This window comes from Salmo trutta, chromosome 33 (assembly GCF_901001165.1).
Source record: "Salmo trutta chromosome 33, fSalTru1.1, whole genome shotgun sequence".
Taxonomy (NCBI): domain Eukaryota; kingdom Metazoa; phylum Chordata; class Actinopteri; order Salmoniformes; family Salmonidae; genus Salmo; species Salmo trutta.
In genome coordinates, this window is record NC_042989.1 from 44,663,964 (window position 1) to 44,685,941 (window position 21,978).

At 42.5% G+C, this 21,978-nt stretch overlaps 1 protein-coding gene across 1 annotated transcript in view; it reads right to left on the reverse strand.

The window, feature by feature from the left end:
• Nucleotides 1-21,978, reverse strand: part of slc4a11 (solute carrier family 4 member 11) — a 110,625-nt gene that overhangs the window by 87,907 nt on the left and 740 nt on the right. The window contains exon 2 of the mRNA XM_029731043.1: nucleotides 9,296-9,339. Within this exon, the coding sequence (XP_029586903.1) occupies nucleotides 9,296-9,339 (44 nt within the window). The remainder of the gene's footprint in view (nucleotides 1-9,295; nucleotides 9,340-21,978) is intronic.

Consider the following 21,978-nt stretch of genomic DNA (forward strand, 5'->3'; position numbering starts at 1 on the left):
TCATGATAAGCTGCAGACCATGCTATTTAACAAGAGCTGTCTATTTACCACCACAAACTGATGCTGGCACTAAGACCACACTCAATGAACTGTACAGGGACATAAGCAAAAGGATAGACCATAACTCTATCCTCTGGATTACAAGCTAAAACTCAAACAGGAAGTACCAGTGACTCGCTCAATACGGAAGTGGTCCGATGAAGCGGATGCTAAGCTACAGGACTGTTTCACTAGCACAGACTGGAATATGTTCCCGGGATTCATCCGATAATATTGAGGTCACTGTCTTCATAAATTAGTGCATCGACCACTTTGTCCCCACAGTGACCATACGTACATACCCCAAACAGAAGCCATGGATTACAGGTAACATCCACAATGCGAGCCTACCAGATGAGCTAAATGCCTTCTATGCTCATGTCAAGGCAAGCAACACTGAACCATGCATGAGAGCACCAGCTGTTCCAGACTCGGGAGGCCAGATTTTAGAATTATTATCACAGAATGTGATCACTGTGCTGTTGCCTGTGTAAGGGATGGTACAATTCCTAAACTACCTCCACATATCATCATAAAAAGAAACTGGAAGCAGTTTGATATTCATGTTTGTTTTACATTATGTTTTTCACATTGCCTGGAATAGAGTAGAATTCATCCCTGGTGTTGAATGAGCCTTTTCTTACTTCCACAAAGCATTCCAAGATGTATGCAACAAGCATGCCCCTTTCAACCAATACAGAATGAACGGCAGAGACAACCCTTGGTTCTCAGATGAACCAGCTGAAATCATAAGCAAACTGAATGAAGGGCAGAGACACCCTGAATGAAGGGGCGGCAGGTAGCCTAGTGGTTAGAGCATTGGGCCAGTAACCGAAAGGTTGCTGGATTGAATCCCTGAGCTGACAAGGTAAAAAGCTGTCATTCTGCACCCTGAACACGGCAGTAAACCCACTGTTCCCCAGTAGGCCGTCATTGTAAATAGAAATTTGTTCTTAACTGACTTGCCTAGTTAAATAAAGGTTACATTTAAAAAGATTGGTTCTCAGATGAACTAGCTGAAATCAAGAAGGACTGATTCAGCTGATGATTGGATGATGTTTAAATGCCTTCTGAATCATGGTGTGGCTATGACCTGTAATCAGGGTGAGACTATGACCTGAAATCAGACCTGATTCTCTTCTGAATCAGGGCGAGGCTATGACCTGAAATCAGACTACTACCTCTACTGCCTTCTGAATCAGGGTGTGGCTATGACTTGAAACCACTGTGATCTCTGTAGTGGTGTTGGCTGGTCTCCACACCACTGTGATCTCTGTAGTGGTGTTGGCTGGTCTCCACACCACTGTGATCTCTGTAGTGGTGTTGGCTGGTCTCCACACCACTGTGATCTCTGTAGTGGTGTTGGCTGGTTACCACACCACTGTGATCTCTGTAGTGGTGTTGGCTGGTCTCCACACCACTGTGATCTCTATAGTGGTGTTGGCTGGTCTCCACACCACTGTGAACTATATAGTGGTGTTGGCTGGTCTCCACACCACTGTGAACTATATAGTGGTGTTGGCTGGTCTCCACACCACTGTGATCTCTATAGTGGTGTTGGCTGGTCTCCACACCACTGTGATCTCTATAGTGGTGTTGGCTGGTCTCCACACCACTGTGAACTATATAGTGGTGTTGGTTGGTCTCCACACCACTGTGATCTCTATAGTGGTGTTGGCTGGTCTCCACACCACTGTGAACTATATAGTGGTGTTGGCTGGTCTCCACACCACTGTGATCTCTATAGTGGTGTTGGCTGGTCTCCACACCACTGTGAACTATATAGTGGTGTTGGCTGACTCTATGTAGGCTTAATCATTGGTATATTATGATCTAAACTGCCACTTTATTTCTGTTCTTCTTTGATAAGGTCAGAAAGTAAATACCAGTTAGTGTTTCACTCCTACTTACTTTTAATGGTTGCTAAAATCAGAACGGATCATGGGAAAAAGTATTGTCGCTGCTCAGCTCCGTGGTCTTGGAATTCTCTCCAGACCAGCTGGAAACACCAGCGTCTTGTTTCCTTGGAGGAGTTTAAAGGTTTGATAGACACATGTTACTGAGGAATGTGATTGTCATTAGGACAAGATGTGGTAGTACATATCATTGATTTTTTTTATCTGTGAGGCTTGTATGTTTCTGTAATTGAAATGTATATGTCTACATCCCCATTTTTGTGGTTGAATCTGTGTTTGAAATTCACTGCTCGACTGAGGGACCTTACAGATAATTGTATGTGTGGGGTACAGAGATGAGGTAGTCATTCATAAATCATGTTAAACACTACTATTGAACACAGAGTGAGTCAATGCAACTTATTATGTGACCTGCACTGAGGATAGGAAACTCTGTCACCACCGATAAGCCCACTATAATTGAGAATTTCAATAAGCATTTTTCTACGGCTGGCCATGCTTTCCACCTAACTACCCCTACTGTATTCAACAGCACTGCACCCCCCACAGCTACTCGCCCAAGCCTCCCCCATTTCTCCTTCTCCCAAATCCATTCAGCTGATGTTCTGAAAGAGCTGCAAAATCTGGACCCCTACAAATCAGCTGGGCTTGACAATCTGGACCCTTTCTTTCTAAAATTATCTGCCGAAATTATTGCAACCCCTATTACTAGCCTGTTCAACCTCTCTTTCGTGTCGTCTGAGATTCCCATAGATTGGAAAGCAGCTGCTGTCATCCCCCTCTTCAAAGGAGGTGACACTCTTGACCCAAATTGCTACAGACCTATATCCATCCTACCCTGCCTTTCTAAGGTCTTCGAAAGCCAAGTCAACAAACAGATTACCGACTATTTCGAATCCCACCGCACCCTCTCCGCTATGCAATCTGGTTTCAGAGCTGGTCATGGGTGCACCTCAGCCACGCTCAAGGTCCTAAACGACATCGTAACCGCCATCGATAAGAAACAATACTGTGCTACCGTATTCATTGACCTGGCCAAAGCTTTTGACTCTGTTAATCACCACATCCTCATCGGCAGACTTAGTAGCCTTGGTTTCTCAAACGATTGCGTCGCCTGGTTCACCAACTACTTCTCTGACAGAGTTCAGTGTGTCAAATCGGAGGGCCTACTGTCTGGACCTCTGGCAGTCTCTATGGGGGTACCACAGGGTTCAATTCTTGGGCCAACTCTTTTCTCTGTATACATAAATGATGTCGCTCTTGCTGCTGGTGAATCTCTGATCCACCTCTACGCAGACGACACCATTCTGTATACTTCTGGCCCTTCTTTGGACACTGTGTTAACAACCCTCCAGACGAGCTTCAATGCCATTCAACTCTCCTTCCGTGGTCTCCAACTGCTCCTAAACACAAGTAAAACTAAATGCATGCTCTTCAACCGATCGCTGCCTGCACCTGCCCGCCCATCCAAACATACCCTCGTAAAACTGACCATCCTACCAATCCTCGACTTCGGCGATGTCATTTACAAAATAGCCTCCAATACCCTACTCAACAAGCTGGATGCAGTCTATCACAGTGCCATCCGTTTTGTCACCAAAGCCCCATATACAACCCACCACTGCGACCTGTATGCTCTCGTTGGCTGGCCTTCACTTCATAATCGTCGCCAAACACATTGGCTCCAGGTCATCTACAAGACCCTGCTAGGTAAAGTCCCCCCTTATCTCCGCTCACTGGTCACCATAGCAGCACCCACCTGTAGCACGCGCTCCAGCAGGTATATCTCTCTGGTCACCCCTAAAGCCAACTCCTCCTTTGGTCGTCTCTCCTTCCAGTTCTCAGCTGCCAATGACTGGAACGAACTACAAAAATCTCTAAAACTGGAAACACTTATCTCCCTCACTAGCTTTAAGCACCAGCTGTCAGAGCAGCTCACAGATCTCTGCACCTGTACATAGCCCATCTTTAATTTAGCCCAAACTACTACCTCTTCCCCTACTGTATTTATTTATTTTATTTATTTTGCTCCTTTGAACCATATTATTTGTATTTTAACTTTTAACTTTCTTCAAACTACAAATCTACCATTCCAGTGTTTTTCTTGCCATACTTTATTTACTTTGCCACCATGGGATTTTTTTGCCTTTACCTCCCTTATCTCACATCATTTGCTCACATTGTATATAGTCTTATTTTTTTCTACTGCATCATTGATTGTATGTTGTTTTACTCCATGTGTAACTCTGTGTTTTTGTATGTTGTCGAACTGCTTTGCTTTATCTTGGCCAGGTCGCAATTGTAAATGAGAACTTGTTCTCAACTTGCCTACCTGGTTAAATAAAGGTGAAATAAAATAAATTTAAAAAAAGCAAATTTTTACTCCTGAACTTATTTTACGGGGTTGATTGCTTATTGACTCAAGACATTTCAGTTTTAAATGTTTAATTAACATATAAACATTTCAAAAAATATACATGGAACAAAAAATATAAATGCAACATGGAACAATTTCTAAAATGTATTGAGTTACATGAGGAAATCAGTGTCAGAGGATGAATGACATCACAATGGGCCTCAGAATCTCGTCACAGTATCTCTATGGATTCAAATGTATATCGATAAAGTGCAATCGTATTCGTTGTCCATAGCTCATACCATAACCCAACTGCCACCCTGAGGCACTCTGTTCACAACGTTGACATCAGCAAACTGCTGTCTGCCATCTTCCCGGTACAGTTAAAATTGATATTAATTTGTGAAGAGCACACATCTCCAGCGTGCCAGTGGCAATTGAAGGTGAGCATTTGGCCACTGAAGTCGGTTATGATACCGAACTGCAGTCAGGTCAAGACCCTGGTGTGGATGACGAGAAGCAGATGAGCTTCCCTGAGACGGTTTCTGACAGTTTGTACAGAAATTCTTAGATTGTGCAAACCCGCAGTTTCATCAGCTGTCAGAGTGGCTGGTGTCAGACGATCCTGCAGGTGAAGGAGCTGGATGTGGAGGTCCTGGGCTGGCGTTGTTACACATGGTCTGCAGTTGTGAGGCCAATTGGAAGTACTGCCAAATTCTCTAAAACAACGTTGGAGGTGACTTATGGTAGAGAAATTAAAATGACATGTTTTGGCAACAGATCTGTTGTACATTCCTGCAGCCATCATGCCAATTGCACGCTCCCTCAACTTGACATCTGTGGCATTGGGTTGTGTTACAAAACTGCACATTTTAGTGGTCTTTTATTGTCCCCAGCACAAGGTGCACCTGTATAATGATCATGCTGTTTAATCAGCTTCTTGATATGCTACACCTGTCAGGTGGATGGATTATTTTGGCAAAGGAGAAATGCTCACTAACAGGGATGTTAACAAATTTGAGAGAAATAAGCTTTTTGTGTGTCTGGACATTTTGTGTATCTTTTATTTCAGCTCATGAAACATGGGACCAACACTTTACGTGTTGCTTTTATATTTTTGTTCAGCATGACATTATGGGGTATTGTGGGTAGCCCCGTGAAGAAAAAAAAAACTAATTTAGTTTAAAACATATAGTATTACAGATGTCAATAGTTCATGACATATGGTATTATAGATGTCAATAGTTAATGACATATGGTTTTACAGATGTCAATAGTTAAAGACATATGGTATTATAGATGTCAATAGTTTTTTAAATGTCTTTATTATTTCACGTTTATTTAACCAGGTAGGCTAGTTGAGAACAAGTTCTCATTTACAACTGCAACCTGGCCAAGATAAAGCAAAGCAGTGCGACAGAAACAACAACACAGAGTTACATGGAACAAAAAGTGTACAGTCAATAACAAAATAGAAAAAAAAGTCTATATACAGTGTGTGCAAATGGCATGAGGAGGTAAGGCAATAAATAGGCCATAGGAGCAAAGTAATTACAATTTAGCAGATTAACACTGGAGTGATAGATGAGCAGATGATGATGAGCAGATGATGGTGTGTAAGTAGTGATACTGGTGTGCAAAAGAGCAGCAAAGTAAATAAAAACAATATGGGAATGAGGTAGGTAGATTGGGTGGGCTATTTACCGATGGACTATGTACAGCTGCAGCGCTCGGTTAGCTGCTCAGATAGCTGATGTTTAAAGTTAGTGAGGGAAATGTAAGTCTCCAGCTTCAGCGAATTTTGCAATTCGTTTCAGTCACTGGCAGCAGAGAACTGGAAGGAAAGGCGACCAAAGTAAGTGTTGGCTTTGGGGATGACCAGTGAGATATACCTGCAGGAGCGCCTGCTACGGGTGGGTGTTGTTTTCGTGACCAGGGAGCTGAGATAAGGCGGAGCTTTACCTAGCATAGACTTGTAGATGACCTGGAGCCAGTGGGTCTGGCGACGAATATGTAGCGAGGGCCAGCCAACTAGAGCATACAGGTCGTAGTGGTGGGTGGTATAAGGCACTTTGGTAACAAAACGGATGGCACTGTGATAGACTGCATCCAATTTTCTGAGTTGAGTATTGGAAGCTATTTTGTAGAGGACATCGCCGAAGTCAAGGATCGGTAAGATAGTCAGTTTTACTAGGGTAAGTTTGGCGGCGTGAGTGAAGGAGGCTTTGTTGCGAAATAGAAAGCCAACTCAATATTTGATTTTGGATTGGAGATGTTTGATATGAGTCTGGAAGGAGAGTTTACAGTCTAGCCAGACACCTAGGTATTTGTAGTTGTCCACATATTCTAGGTCAGAACCGTTCAGAGTAGTGATGCTAGTCGGGCGGGCGGGCGGGCGCGGGCAGCGAACGGTTGAAAAGCGTTTAAGAGCAGCGTTTAAGAGCAGTTGGAGGCCACGGAAGGAGTGTTGTATGGCATTGAAGCTCGTTTGGAGGTTAGTTAATACAGTGTCCAAAGAAGGGCCGGATGTATACAGAATGGTGTCGTCTGTGTAGAGGTGGATCAGGGAATCACCCGCAGCAAGAGCGACATCGTTGATATATACAGAGAAAAGAGTCGGCCCGAGAATTGAACCCTGTGGTACCCCCATAGAGACTGCCAGAGGTCTGGACAACAGGCCCTCCGATTTTACACACTGAACTCTATCTGCGAAGTAGTCGGTGAACCAGGCGAGGCAGTCATTTGAGAAACCAAGGCTATTGAGTCTGCCAATAAGAATACGGTGATTGACAGAGTCGAAAGCCTTGGCCAGGTCGATGAAGACGGCTGCACAGTACTGTCTTTTATCGATGCCGGTTATGATATCGTTTAGTACCTTGAGCGTGGCTGAGGTGAACCCATGACCAGTTCAGAAACCGGATTGCACAGCGGAGAAGGTACGGTGGGATTTGAAATGGTCAGTGATCTGTTTATTAACTTGGCTTTCGAAGACTTTAGAAAGGCAGGGCAGGATGGATATAGGTCTGTAACAGTTTGGGTCTAGAGTGTCACCCCCTTTGAAGGGGGGATGACCGCATCAGCTTTCCAATCTTTAGGGATCTCGGACGAAATGAATGAGAGGTTGAACAGACTGGTAATAGGGGTTGCAACAATGGCGGTGGATAATTCTAGAAAAAGAGGGTCCAGATTGTCTAGCCCAGCTGATTTGTCTGGGTTCAGCTCTTTCAGAACATCTGCTATCTGGATTTGGGTGAAGGAGAAGCTGGGGAGGCTTGGGCAAGTAGCTGCGAGGGGTGCGGAGCTGTTGGCCGGGGTTGGGGTAGCCAGGAGGAAAGCATGGCCAGCCGTAGAGAAATGCTTATTGAAATGTTCGATTATCGTGAATTTATCGGTGGTCACAGTGTTTCCTAACCTCAGTGCAGTGGGCAGCTGGAAGGAGGTGCTCTTGTTCTCCATGGACTTTACAGTGTCCCAAAACTTTTTGGAGTTAGAGCTACAGGATGCAAATTTCTGTTTGAAAAAGCTAGCCTTTGCTTTCCTGACTGACTGTGTGTATTGGTTCCTGACTTCCCTGAACAGTTGCATATCGCGGGGGCTATTCAATGCTAGTGCAGTCCGCCACAGGATGTTTTTGTGCTGGTCAAGGGCAGTCAGGTTCTACATTTTTTGAATGGGGCATGCTTATTTAAGATGGTGAGGAAATTACTTTTAAAGAACGACCAGGCATCCTCGACTGACGGGATGAAGTCAATATCCTTCCAGGATACCTGGGCCAGTTCGATTAGAAAGGCCTACTTGTAGAAGTGTTTTAGGGTGCGTTTTCCAGTGATGAGGGGTGGTCGTTTGACCGCGGACCCATAGCGGATGCAGGCAATGAGGCAGTGATCGCTGAGATCCTGATTGAAAACAGCAGAGGTGTAGTTGGAGGGCAAGATGGTCAGGATAATATCTATGAGGGTGCCCGTGTTTACGGATTTAGGGTTGTACCTGGTGGTTTCCTTGATCATTTGTGTGAGATTGAGGGCATCTAGCTTAGATTGTAGGACGCTGGGGTGTTAAGCATATCCCTGTTTAGGTCACCTAACAGAACGAACTCTGAAGATAGATGTGGGGCAATCAATTCACGTATGGTGTCCAGGGCACAGCTGGGAGCTGAGGGGGGTCTATAACAGGCGGCAACAGTGAGAGACTTATTTCTGGAGAGATTGATTTTTAAAATTAGAAGCTCGAACTGTTTGGGAATAGACCTGGAAAGTATGACAGAACTTTGCAAGCTGTCTCTGCAGTAGATATGCAACTCATCCCCCTTTGGCAGTTCTATCTTGACGGAAAATGTTGTAGTTGGGTATGGAAATCTCAGAATTTTTGGTGGCCTTCCTAAACAAGGATTCAGACACGGCACGGACATCAGGGTTGGCGGAGTGTGCTAAAGCAGTGAGTAAAACAAACTTGGGGAGGAGGCTTCTGATGTTAACATGCATGAAACCAAGGTTTTTTCGATTACAGAAGTCAACAAATGAGAGTGCCTGGGGACACGCAGGGCCTGGGATAACCTCTACATCACCCGAGGAACAGAGGAGGAGTAGGATGAGGGTTCGGCTAAAGGCTATCAAAACTGGTCATCTAGTGCGTTGGGGACAAAGAATAAAAGGAGCAGATTTCTGGGCGTGGTAGAATAGATTCAGGGCATAATGTGCAGACAGGGGTATGGTGGGGTGCGGGTACAGCGGAGGTAATCCCAGGCACTGAGTGATGATAAGAGAGGTTGCATCTCTGGACATGCTGGTTATACTGGGTGAGGTCACCGCATGTGTGGGAGGAGGGACAAAGGAGGTATCTAAGGCATGTACAGTTAAAGACATATGGTATTATAGATGTCAATTAATAAAATATTGAACACTGGAATTAGGACTACTATCCCAGAAGGCATCATATTTTCCATCCCAGTATCTAGGAGGCTTTGAGTAACCATTCGAATCCTTACTTTTCTTGATGTGTTGAGTAGGACACAGCTGGAGCCATCAGCGTCTGGAGAAGAAAAACACAGGAACGAGTTACTATATACAGTTTTTATAAAGTATCATCTGAAATAGTTTGGAGAATCTCACACTATATACCAAGGTATGTTTCTCTCATTGACAACAATGTGTAATGGAAAAATAAATTCTCCTGAGGATTTATTCTACTGTACCTCTCTGATTAGAACGTGTCTGGGAGACACAGCTCTGGTATTTTTTATTTTTACCCCTTTTTTCTCCCCAATTTCATGGTATCCAATTGGTAGTTTCAGTCTTGTCTCATCGCTACAACTCCCTTCTGTACTCAGGAGAGGCGAAGGTCGAGAGCCGTGCGTCCTCCGAAACACAACCCAACCAAGCCGCACTGCTTCTTTGACACAATGCCCGCTTAACCCGGAAGCCAGCCACACCAACGTGTCGGAGGAAACACCGTACACTTGGCGACCATGTCAGCATGAATGCACCCGGCCCGCCACAGGAGTCGCCAGAGCGCAATTGGATAAGGACATGTGACGACCCTCCCACTCTGTCTGCCGAATTCTCTCTCTTTGCTCTTATTTTCCTTAATAGGATGTCGGTGGGCGGAGCCTGGAGGGTCGTCAGAGAAATGGGACACACCTGGGCTCGGGTGTGTCCCAGAATAAATGCACCACTTCCAACATTCATGGAGGAGACTCTCTCCATGCAGACACACCTGGGCTCGGGTGTGTCCCAGAATAAATGCACCACTTCCAACATTCATGGAGGAGACTCTCTCCATGCAGACACACAGACAGATTTTGGTTGTGGCATTTTTGTGGCTATTTGGCTTGTTTGCATTGTTTGCATTGGCACCTTTCAACACCCCTCATTATCACATGTATACACGCGACCACTCAATTACACTACTGACTAAACACACACCATTGTTAATTGTATTTACTTTACTTCAGTTAGTAAATCTATTTTGTTATTCTTTATCTTCCCGTTGTTTCCCTTTTTGTTACGGGCTTCGAGCCGGTTCGTGACAGACATCCCTGCCAGCCAAACCCTCCCCCCTAAACCGGACAACGCTGTGCCAATTATGCACCACCCGATGGGTTTCCTGGTCGCGGCCACCTGCAACAGAGCCTGGACTCGAATCAGGATCTCTAGTAGCACTGCGATGCATTGCCTTAGACCACTGCACCACTCGGGAGCACTAGTGGCAAGGCATCTGCATTATAAAGGTACCCCTATCCGAGGTAGAACAATACAAAACCATGGTTTTCACATTCCTAATGTCTCCAATTTATGAAATGGATTGTTGTGTAAAAATATTTTTCTGTAAAAGTGGTTAAATTGATACTGTATATATTGTAACCCACCCATTATTTAGATGGAGGCTAAACTAAGAAAGACCGGGTCGACCACCAGAGGGGGGACTGTAACAGTGATCACCAACTGGACATATGCTGCCTTGGAGCGGACTTCTTCATTCGAATAAACCCGGGTCGACCACCAGATGGGGACCACAACGATGGTCCACAACCAGGACAACCCACGGTCATTCTTATGTTGGTTTGCAACATGCAGGTTAATTGCAAGATTGAACCCAACATGGGGGAACTGTCATGACGTTGGCCTGTGGGTAAGGTTTATGACCCCCACCATAAAAACCTTTCTCCCTTCCCTCTCTCTCTGACTCTACTGAAGGACTCTTGAATAGCCTTTGTTAAACATAGAGAGTCTGGGAACATCAAACAAGTGGGGTAAAGGAACCATATTTCGGTAATAGAACCAGTTGAAAATATGCCTTGGTACTTAATGAATATGATGTCAGTTCGGTTGTCATCTGAGACATTATGACTGATGACAGGACGACATAAACTGTATCTGGGAAAGTACACATTATAGTTATCAGATTCACATGGAATTGTTGTTCAATTTAAATTAAACTATTTGTGAAAAGATTAAATGTAATTTTAGCTTCCAAATGAGAGAATTGGGTTTTCATAAGGTTAGAGCCCTGCTCAATCAGTGGCCCGCCCCTGTGAAGAGACATGGGTTATAAACTATAAAACACACCCTTCTCTCCCTCCACTATATAAGCCCGTGACGAAAATGTAACCTCCTGTTCCGAGGACGATAGGACGACGGTCCATACGTTAAAAAGGACTAACATGTCAACTACAGAATTAAGCCAACCTCAGTGTGAGCTTTGGTTGTGAATGGTATGAACTTTGAACTCTTTTTCACTAAAGAAGTGAGACATCCTAGCCGTTGAGTTAGCAACAGCAGCTGTAAACGTGGGCTAGGAAAGGACGGACGACATATCCAGTCTAACACACAACGAAGATACTACAACGTATACAATTTACCACCAGAGACATTCTTACGAAAACAGGAGGAGCTCTGTTGGCCAACACGGCCAGCATCTACGACCAACCTACCGAAGCGCAGCTCAGAGTAAATATTTATTGCATTTTCCTTTTCCAAATGGGCGGTAATTTAGAATGCATAAGATACTGTATTTACGAAAGCTTAGCTTCTGCCTTTGTTCCTCAGTCTTCCTGCTCTTTCGTTCAAGCCCAACCCCCTTTCTTTGTGTAACCAGCCTCATACAGGTTCCGTCCACCAGGGACATTTTCTGTATGACATAATTTGCATTCTGTGTATATGTAATTCTGTGTGATTAGTTAGGTATTTAGTAAATAAATTATTAAACCCAATTTTGTATTGCTGATTCAACTTGTTAGCCAGGGTTCGTGAAGATAACCAAGAATTTACAACTTTCAGATGAGACTGAAATAAGGTGACGATTAATTCCACTGGATATCATAAGGTGAATGCACCAATTTGTAAGTCGCTCTGGATAAGAGCGTCTGCTAAATGACATAAATGTAAATGTAAATGTTAATATTGACTGCTATTGATGTAAAATATTACTAGGTCTTTAAGAGTTTATTCGGAAGATAACAGCTCTACAAACATTATTTCGTGGTGCCCCGACTTTCTAGTTAATTACATTTACATGATTAGCTAATCAGGTGATATTAATTACAGAGAAAGGATTTTATAGAATAGCATGTCATATCACTTCATCCGGCATAGCCAAAGACACGACATAATGTTGTTATTTTGTGTTGCTACCATGCTGTATTGTCATGTGTTGCTGCCATGCTGTGTTGTTGTCTTAGTGTAACGAGGGTCGTATAAAGGGTCATATAAAGGGGACCAAGGCACGGCGTGTAGAGTGCTCATACTTTAATGATAACACTTAACCAAAAACAACAAAACGACAGCCAACAGTTCCGTCAGGTGATACTCACAAAACGGAAAACAACTACCCACACCAACACATGAAAAACTGGCTGCCTAAGTATGGCTTCCAATCAGAGAAAACGATAGACAGCTGTCTCTGATTGGAAACCATACCTGGCCAAAACATAGAAAACGAAAACATAGAATGCCCACCCACCTATCACACCCTGACCTAACTAAACAAGAAAAACACAGCTCTCTTAGGTCAGAGCGTGACACTTAGGTCTCTCTTTATGTAGTGTTGTGTTGTCTCGCTTGTCGTGATGTGTGTTTTGTCCTATATTTGCAATTAAAGAAAATAATACATGTAATCCCAGCCGCCATCCCTGCAAGAGGCCTTTTGGTTGGCCGTCATTGTTAATAAGAATGTGTTTCTTGCCTAGTTGCCTAGTCAAATAAAGGTTAAATAAATATTGTTTCTGTACCCCAGAAAGCAAAGGTAACTGAACTAAATGACTATCGCCCCGTTGCACTCACTTCTGTCATGTTGAAGTGCTTTGAGAGACTAGTCAAGGATCATATCACCTCCACCTTACCCAAGACCCACTTCAATGTGCTTACCCCCCAAATACGTCCACAGACGATGCAATCACCATTGCACTGCACACTGCCCTATCCCATCTGGACAAGAAGGATACCTATGTAAGCATGATGTTCATTGACTACAGCTCAGCATTCAAAACCATAGTACCCTCCAAGCTCCAAGTCTGTACCCCGCTCTGTGCAACTGGGTCCTGGACTTCCTGACGGGCCGCACCCAGGTGATGAAAGTAGGAAACAACACCTCCACTTTGTTGATCCTCAACACAGGGGCCCCACAAGGGTATGTGCTCAGCCCCAACCTGTACTCCCTGTTCACACATGACTGCGTGGCCACGCACACCTCCAAGTTTGCAGACAACACAACAGTAGTAGGCCTGATTACCTACAGGGAGGAGGTGAGGGCCCTGGCAGAGTGGTGCCAGCAAAATAACCTCTCACTCAACAAAACGAAGGAGCTGAACGTGGACTTTGGGAAACAGCAGAAGGAGCACGCTCCTGTCCACATCGATAGCACCGCAGTGTAGAAGGTGGAAAGCTGAAATGGTCCACCCACACAGACAGTGTGGTGAAGAAGGTGCAACAACACCTCTTCAAACTCAGGAGGCTGAATAAATTTGGCTTGCCCCTTAAAACTCTCAGATACTTTTACAGATGCAGAATTGAGAACATCCTGTTTGGCTGTATCACCGTCTGGTACGGCAACTGCATGGCCCACAACCGCAGGGCTCTCCAGAGGGTGGTGCGGTCTGCCCAACACATCACTGGGGGTACACAACCACGCGAGCCACTGCCTGTTCACCCCGCTATCATCCAGAAGGCGAGGTCAGTACAGGTGCATCAAAGCTGGGACCGAGAGACTGAAAAACAGCTTCTATCTCAAGGCCATCAGACTGTTAAACAGCCATCGCTAACATTGAGTGGCTGCTGCCAACATACTGACTCTAGCCACTTTAAAAATGAAAAATTTATGTAATAAATGTATCACTAGCCACTTTAACCTGTTATGGCTAGGGGGCAGTATTTTCACGGCTGGATAAAAAACGTACCCGATTTAATCTGATTATTAGTCCTGCCCAGAAACTGGAATATGCATATAATTATTAGCTTTGGAGAGAAAACACTCCAAAGTTTCTGAAACTGTTTGAATGGTGTCTGTGAGTATAACAGAACTCCTATGGCAGGCAAAAACCTGAGATGCTTCTGTTCAGGAAGTACCCTGTCTGAACATTTCTTGCCCTTCTTTATTATCTCTATCGTTTACAAAGGATCTCTGCTCTTACGTGACACTTCACACGTCTCCAATGAGGTCTCATAGCCCGGGAAAAACAGGAATGACGTAATTCAAAGCCCTGGCTGAAACAAAGGAGAGCAAAAGCTAAGTGGTCACTCAATGGACTAAGCCTTAGGCGCGTGACACGCCCCGCCCCCGGCTTTCGGTTTTTTCCTCAGTTTACAGACAGGCAGATTCCCGGTCGGAATATTATCGCTTCTCTACGAGATAAATTGCATAAATATTGGTTTTAAACAGCGGTTGACATGCTTCGAAGTACGGTAATGGAATATTTAGAAATTTTTTGTCATATTTTGCGTCATGCTCGTGGCCGAGATTTAGCGTTGGGATAGTGTCTAGAACGCACGAACAAAACGTCGCTGTTTGGATATAACGATGGATTATTTGGGACCAAACCTACATTTGTTATTGAAGTAGAAGTCCTGGCAGTGTATTCTGATGAAGAACAAGCAAGGTAAGAACATTTTTCTTATAGGAAATGTGATTTTGGTGAAGGCTAAACTTGCAGGGTGTCTAAATAGCTAGCCCTGTAACGCCGGGCTATGTACTTACATTATTGCAAAATGTGCTTCATCCGAAAAGCTATTTTAAAATCGGACATATCGAGTGCATAGAGGAGTTCTGTATCTATAATTCTTAAAATAATTGTTATGCTTTTTGTGAACGTTTATCGTGAGTAATTTAGTAAAATCACCGGAAGTGTTCGGTGGGAATGCTAGTTCTGAACGTCACATGCTAATGTAAAAAGCTGTTTTTTGATATAAATATGAACTTGATTGAACAGACATGCATGTATTGTATAACACAATGTCCTAGGAGTGTCATCTGATGAAGATCATCAAAGGTTAGTGCTGCATTTAGATATGGTTTGGGTTTATGTGACATGATATGCTAGCTTGAAAAATGGCTGTGTGATTATTTCTGGCTGGGTACTCTGCTGACATAATCTAATGTTTTGCTTTCGCTGTAAAGCCTTTTTGAAATCGGACAGTTTGGTTAGATAAAGGAGAGCCTTGTCTTTAAATAGCTGTAAAATAGTCATATGTTTGAAAAGTGTAAGTTTTCGGATTTAGAGGAGTTTGAATTTCGCGCCCCGCCCATCATTGGATATTGGAGCAATCGTTCCGCTAGCGGAACGTGTAGATGTAACAATGCCACTTTATATACTGTTTACATACCCTACATTACTCATCTTATGTGTATATACTGTACTCTATACCATTTACTTCATCTTGCCTATGCCGTTCGGCCATCGTTCATTCATATATTTTGATGTGCATATTCTTATTCATTCCTTTACACTTGTGTGTAAAAGGTAGTTGTTGTGAAATTGTTAGATTACTTGTTGGATATTACTGCATGGTCGGAACTAGAAGCACAAGCATTTCGCTACATCTGCATTAACATCTGCTAAACATGTGTATGTGACAAATACAATATGATTTGATTTGATTTGATGGCTGTCTTGGTGTCTGCTTGAGGGGGAATGTACACAGCTGTGACTATAACTGACGAGAATTCTCTTGGTAAGTAAAATGGCCGGCATTTGCTTGTAAGGAATTCTAGGTCAGGTGAGCAGAAGGACTTGACATCCTGTATGTTGTTATGATTACATCATGAGTTGTTAATTACATTTTCTTTGGTAGCATTTCTATTTTGAAGATTGAAAAATAATTTGGTGCATTTTCCCCCATATTCCACCCAGTGCGCTTTATTTTTATAATATATTACACTGGATCTTTCTTGAATAAGTTCCTCCATTTCTTTTAGTTTTTCCTCTAACTTATTCTGTGCCTCTATGGTACAGTTTTTATAGCTATCTAACTGTACTGTTAGTTCTTCCATTTCCTTTGTTAATATGGACTCTTTTGATCTAAATTGCTTTTGTTTTATAGATGAGTACTGAATTGCATGGCCTCTAAAGGCACATTTAAAAGTGTCCCATACGATAAGGGGATCTGCTGTACCTATGTTATTTCTGAAAAAGTCAGTTATAAATTATTCTGTCCTCATTCTAAACAATTTATCATCTAGTAGGCTTCGATTAAATTTCTAATATCCTCGCCCAAGGGGAAATTCTGTAAGAGTAATATATATGCCAATTATGTGATGATCCAACCGCATTCTGTCCCCTATCAACACTTTTTTAACTTTTGCTGTCAGAGAGAATGGCATAAGAAAGTAGTCAAGACGACTAGCTTGATTAAGCCTCCGCCATGTATATCTCACTAGGTCAGGGTATTTAATTTTATATCCACTAATTCCAATATATCCAAGACATTCATGATTTCCTTAACTTTTTAAGGTATAGGGGGCAGTATTTTCATTTTCGGATGAAAAGCGTGCCCAGAGTAAACTGCCTAATACTCGGGCCCAGAGTCAAATATTTGCATATTATGAGTATAATTGGATAGAAAACACTCTGAAGTTACTAAAACTGTTTGAATGATGTCTGTGACTATAGCAGAACTCATATGGCAGGCAAAAACCTGAGAAAAATCCAACCAGGAAGTGGGAAATCTGAGAATTGTAGTTCTTCTTTTGAATCCCTATCGAAACTACAGTGTCTGTGGGGTCGCGTTGCACTTCCTAAGGCTTCCATTGGCTGTCAACAGCCTTCAGAAAGTTTTTCCATCATTCTCCTGTTACTGGGCAGAAAATAGGAGCTCAGTCAATTAGTGGACTGCCTGAGGACAAAGGGCTTGGTGATGCGTGAGCCCGAAAGTGCGCCCTTCCTTTTTCTTCTTGAATGAATACGCTATTGTCCGGTTGGAATATTATCGACGTTTTATGTTAAAAATACCCCAAGGATTGATTGTAAACAACATTTGACATGTTTCTATGAACGGTAATGGAACTATTTGACTTTTCGTCTCTGGTACGAGGCTCGCGCGTTATGCCTTTGGATAGTGATCTGAACGCACAAACAAAACGTAGGTATTTGGACATAAATATGGACATAAATATGGATTATTTCGAACAAAAAGAACATTTCTTGTGGAAGTAGGAGTCCTCGGAGTGCATTCTGATGAAGATCAGCAAAGGTAAGAGAATATTTATAATACTAATTCAGAGTTTTGTTGATGCCAGAACTTGGCGGGTAGCTGTATAGCTTGCTTCGATGGCTGAGCTCTGTACTCAGAATATTGAACAATGTGCTTTCGCAGAAAAGTTATTTTGAAATCTGACAAAGCGGTTGCGTCAAGGAGTAGTATATCTATAATTCTTTCAATAACTGTTGTAAATTTTATCAACGTTTATCATGAGTATTTTTGTAAAAAAAAAATTCTCATCCTTTTTCCACAAAACTTCATCTAAAATTGTTGAATTAGTTTCCTGTAAATAATGGATATTGTATTCCTTCTCTTTTAGCCAGGTAAATACTGATCGTCTTTTCTTATTATCTGCTAAGATACCATTATAACTGGCTATACTTATTTCACCACTTACCATAATGAGACACAACTTTCAACTCTATTTATCAAAATATATGTTTGTAAACGTACCATTAAAAATTAACATGATGATTGAGTGTCTATATAGCTGTACCATGATATTTGCATTGCTACTAAGTAAACCTCCAATTGGTCCCCACTATTCCACCCTCTAAAAGCCCTCCTCATCCCGAGTTGGGTTGTCATCCCAATGCCCGGCAGACCACCCCGACCCCCCCGTATCCCAGGGCCCTGAACAGACTGGGATCCATCCTGGGAAAAGAGCACACAGGGCCATTTACAGAACAGAAGTAGATCAACTGCCAAATGCATTTCCATCGCCCTCACCTCGATTTGTATTTTTATAGCCATCAAAAAAATATATATATTTTAAAAATCGTGTTCTTATTTTCCATAATAACCTATTAATAGTAATGTAGACAATTTATGCAAAGGATTTTACCTCTCACCAGTCTCGCCATTACCAAAATTACATTATTGCAATTATTATATTAGCAAACAATTATTGTGAATCATCCTATATTGTTCCTAACATATTTTACTCCTTCGCGACAGTTGTGGGATCCGCACACACACCCACAAACTCATACACACTCAACCCTTCCCCCCACACAACCATAGGCTCACATTCTCAACATTTGCACCATCCCAGAGCCCAACTCAAGGAAGGTCTTGATTTACGAATGCATATACAGTTGCAGCTGTATGAGAAGACCTGCAAGACTGTGCAAAAAAAATGGGCAGAAATGGGGAGATTTTATTAACCATTGTCACGTCCTAGATGATGGAGGTCAAACCTTTCCCCTGAAACACCCACAACACGGTCCCCCGTATTGACCATATTCCCAAGCATCTCCATGCAGTCAGACTTTTGATTTTGTGCCACCAGGGCCACAATAATATACCCCCTCTCTGAATGTCCGAGTGTGACCCCCTCCCCATGGGTTACTGCAGCTAGTGTTGCCAGCACTGCCACTGCCTGGGTGGGGGCACACCACCGGAATGCCCACCAGCTAGGTACAAGGTCGTCAAGGTTCTCATTAGCAGCTTTGAGAATTTCCTTGAATATTATACTCTCCCTTTAGGGGGCTTTGGCTTTGCAGGACCAACCCTGCCAAGCGGGCTCAGAACCACTACAGAACCAACCCTGCCAAGCAGGCTCAGAATCTATAGGGGGCAGTGCTGCTCTAGGTCTCTGACCGCATTTTGGCTGCATACAGACCGCTTACAGCAGGCCCATAAAACAGATAGGGACTTCTCCTTAGTATCTGGGTCATTCAGGTGTGTGTCTAGGGTATAGGGTTGTGGACCGTTCCATCAATATAGGATCATAAATAAATTAATTAGATATATAATTTATTTTAAAAATGTAGATCCCCCATGATAGGACAATAAATAAATGAAATGTAGAATTAAATGTAGAATTTATTTTAAAACAGTTCCACCATGATAGGACAATAAATAAATTAAATGTATAATTTATTTTAAAACCCTGTTCCACCATGATAGGACAATAAATGAATAAATAAATAAATAAATAAGACGTATAATTCATTATAAATAGTATATCCAACATCTGAACAACATTGAAAGCTCCCTCACATCCCGGCTCACAGCAATACATTGGTTCTGGGATATGCAACCATTTCATTTCTCATTCAACGCCACACTTTCCTAAACATAACAATAAACACACACCACACCATCCACACATACTGTGTCTTCTGCTTACTGAGTTTTTATCTTCACCATATTGAATTAGTGCTTTTGAGTTCCAATTAGTTATATTTGAAGATGTTTTTATTGTATTGTTACAATCCATAACCGGGCTAGAATTGTGTTTCATTATTTTCCTCATCTATAAGAACTTTGTAAGGTTTTAAATAACCATGGAGTAGTCTTTGTGTCTCTGAACAGCTGGTTATCAATATATAGTATATCAACGACGAGAGCTACTCGTTTCACTTTTAATCTATTTTCCTTGAAAATTGGATACAGAACTTTACGCCGTTCTGCAATTTGCTTTGGGAACTGATCATTCATGCAAATTTTGGTCACAGCAAGTCTTTTACCCAGGCTTTTAACCATTATTTGATCTTTAAAGAAAGCAAATTGGGCAACAATTGGGCGTTCATACCTCTGCCCTCTCTGTCCGAAGCGGTGGACACGTTCGAGTTGGATTTTGTCGATAGCTTCGAGTGGAATCTGAAGCGCTGTAAGGAGGAACTCTCTAACTACAGATTCAGGAACTTCTCCTTCTGTCACGCCCTGACCATAGAGAGCCCTTGGTTCTCTATGGTGTAGTAGGTCAGGGCGTGACTAGGGGGTGTTCTAGTTCAATATTTCTATGTTGGTGTTTTGTATGGTTCCCAATTAGAGGCAGCTGGTAATCATTGCCTCTAATTGGGGATCATATTTAGGTAGCCATTTCTCCCACTTGTGTTTTGGGATATTGTTTGTTTGTGGTGGTGCTTGTTGCACCAGGTAGTCTTGTTTGTTTGTTTGTCTGTTACGGTGTGCAAGGATGAATATGTGGTCTGTCGTACGGTAATTTGGTAAAAAGCCAATTTGACATTTGCTCAGTACATTGTTTTCGCTGAGGAAATGCACGAGTCTGCTGTTAATGATGATGTTAAAGAGTTTTAGTATATCCAATTTGAATTTGTTGTCTGTATATTTTATCATTTCATTGAGGATACCATCAACACCACAGGCCTTTTTGGGTTGGAGGGCTTGTATTTTGTCTTGTAGTTCATTCAATGTAATTGGAGAATCCAGTGTGTTCTGGTAGTCTTTAATAGTTGATTATATGATTTGTGTTTGATCATGTATATGTTTTTGTTCTTTGTTCTTTCTTATAGAGCCAAAAATATTGGAGAAGAACCCATACATCTCCATTTTGGATAGACAACTCTTTGTGTTGTTTAGTTTTCCAATTTTCCCAGAAGTGGTTAGATTTGATGGATTCTTCAATTACATTGAGTTGATTTCTGACGTGCTGTTCCTTGTTTTTCCGTAGTGTATTTCTATATTGTTTTAGTGATTCACCATAGCGAAGGCGTAGACTCAGGTTTTCTGGGTCTCTATGTATTTGGTTGGATAGGTTTCTCAATTACTTTCTTAGGGTTTTGCATTCTTCATCAAACCATTTGTCATTGTTGTTAATTTTCTTAAGTTGTCTGCTTGAAATGTTTAGATTTGATAGGGAAGCTGAGAGGTCAAATATACGGTTTAGGTTTTCTACTGCCAAGTTTACACCTTCACTATTACAGTGAAAATTTTTGTCCAGGAAATTGTCTAGAAGGGATTGAATTGGTTGTTGTGTGATTGTTTTTGGTAGATTTCCACAATACATTTCCCTCTCTCTCTCGCTCTCTCTCGCTCTCTCTCGCTCTCTCTCGCTCTCTCTCGCTCTTTATTGGCATGACGTAACAATGTACATATTGCCAAAGCTTACTTTGGATATTTACAATATTAAGATGATAAGAATCAAAATTGTCAACGGAACAACAGTAACAACAATACCCAAGGGTCAAAATAACCATACATTGAACAATAACAATAAGCATACAGTAGAGGACATGTGCAGGTTGATTGGTCTGTCAGACACTGTCTCTCATCTTATGGCAGGCAGCAATGTAGTGCACTGCCAACCCACAGCTCTCTGCGTCCTCCCCCAACAGGACGGGTAGCCTACTCTCATCAGAGAGGTCTTTGAAACCTTGAATAAGGTTTTCAAATTTGGGGACATGACACTCTAATTGTTTTATATTTTTTACATTTTGTCAGGAAATGCAGCTTCATCTCAGATTCTGCTGTGGTGCAGTGGTTGCACAGCCTTTCCTCTACAGGGAGCCAGGATTTCCTGTGTCTACCCTTCTCAATGGCAAGGTTGTGCTCTCTATCTCCCTCTCGCTTCTCTCTCTCTTTCACTCTTACAGCACTTGTTGGATTCATACCAGACACAGAAACACAAATCCCAGCTCAGTTCTCTTCTCACACACACACTCTAACATCTGCATTCTGGAATAAAAATACTGACTGCCACACCAAGCCTGAAAACCACAATGAAACACAT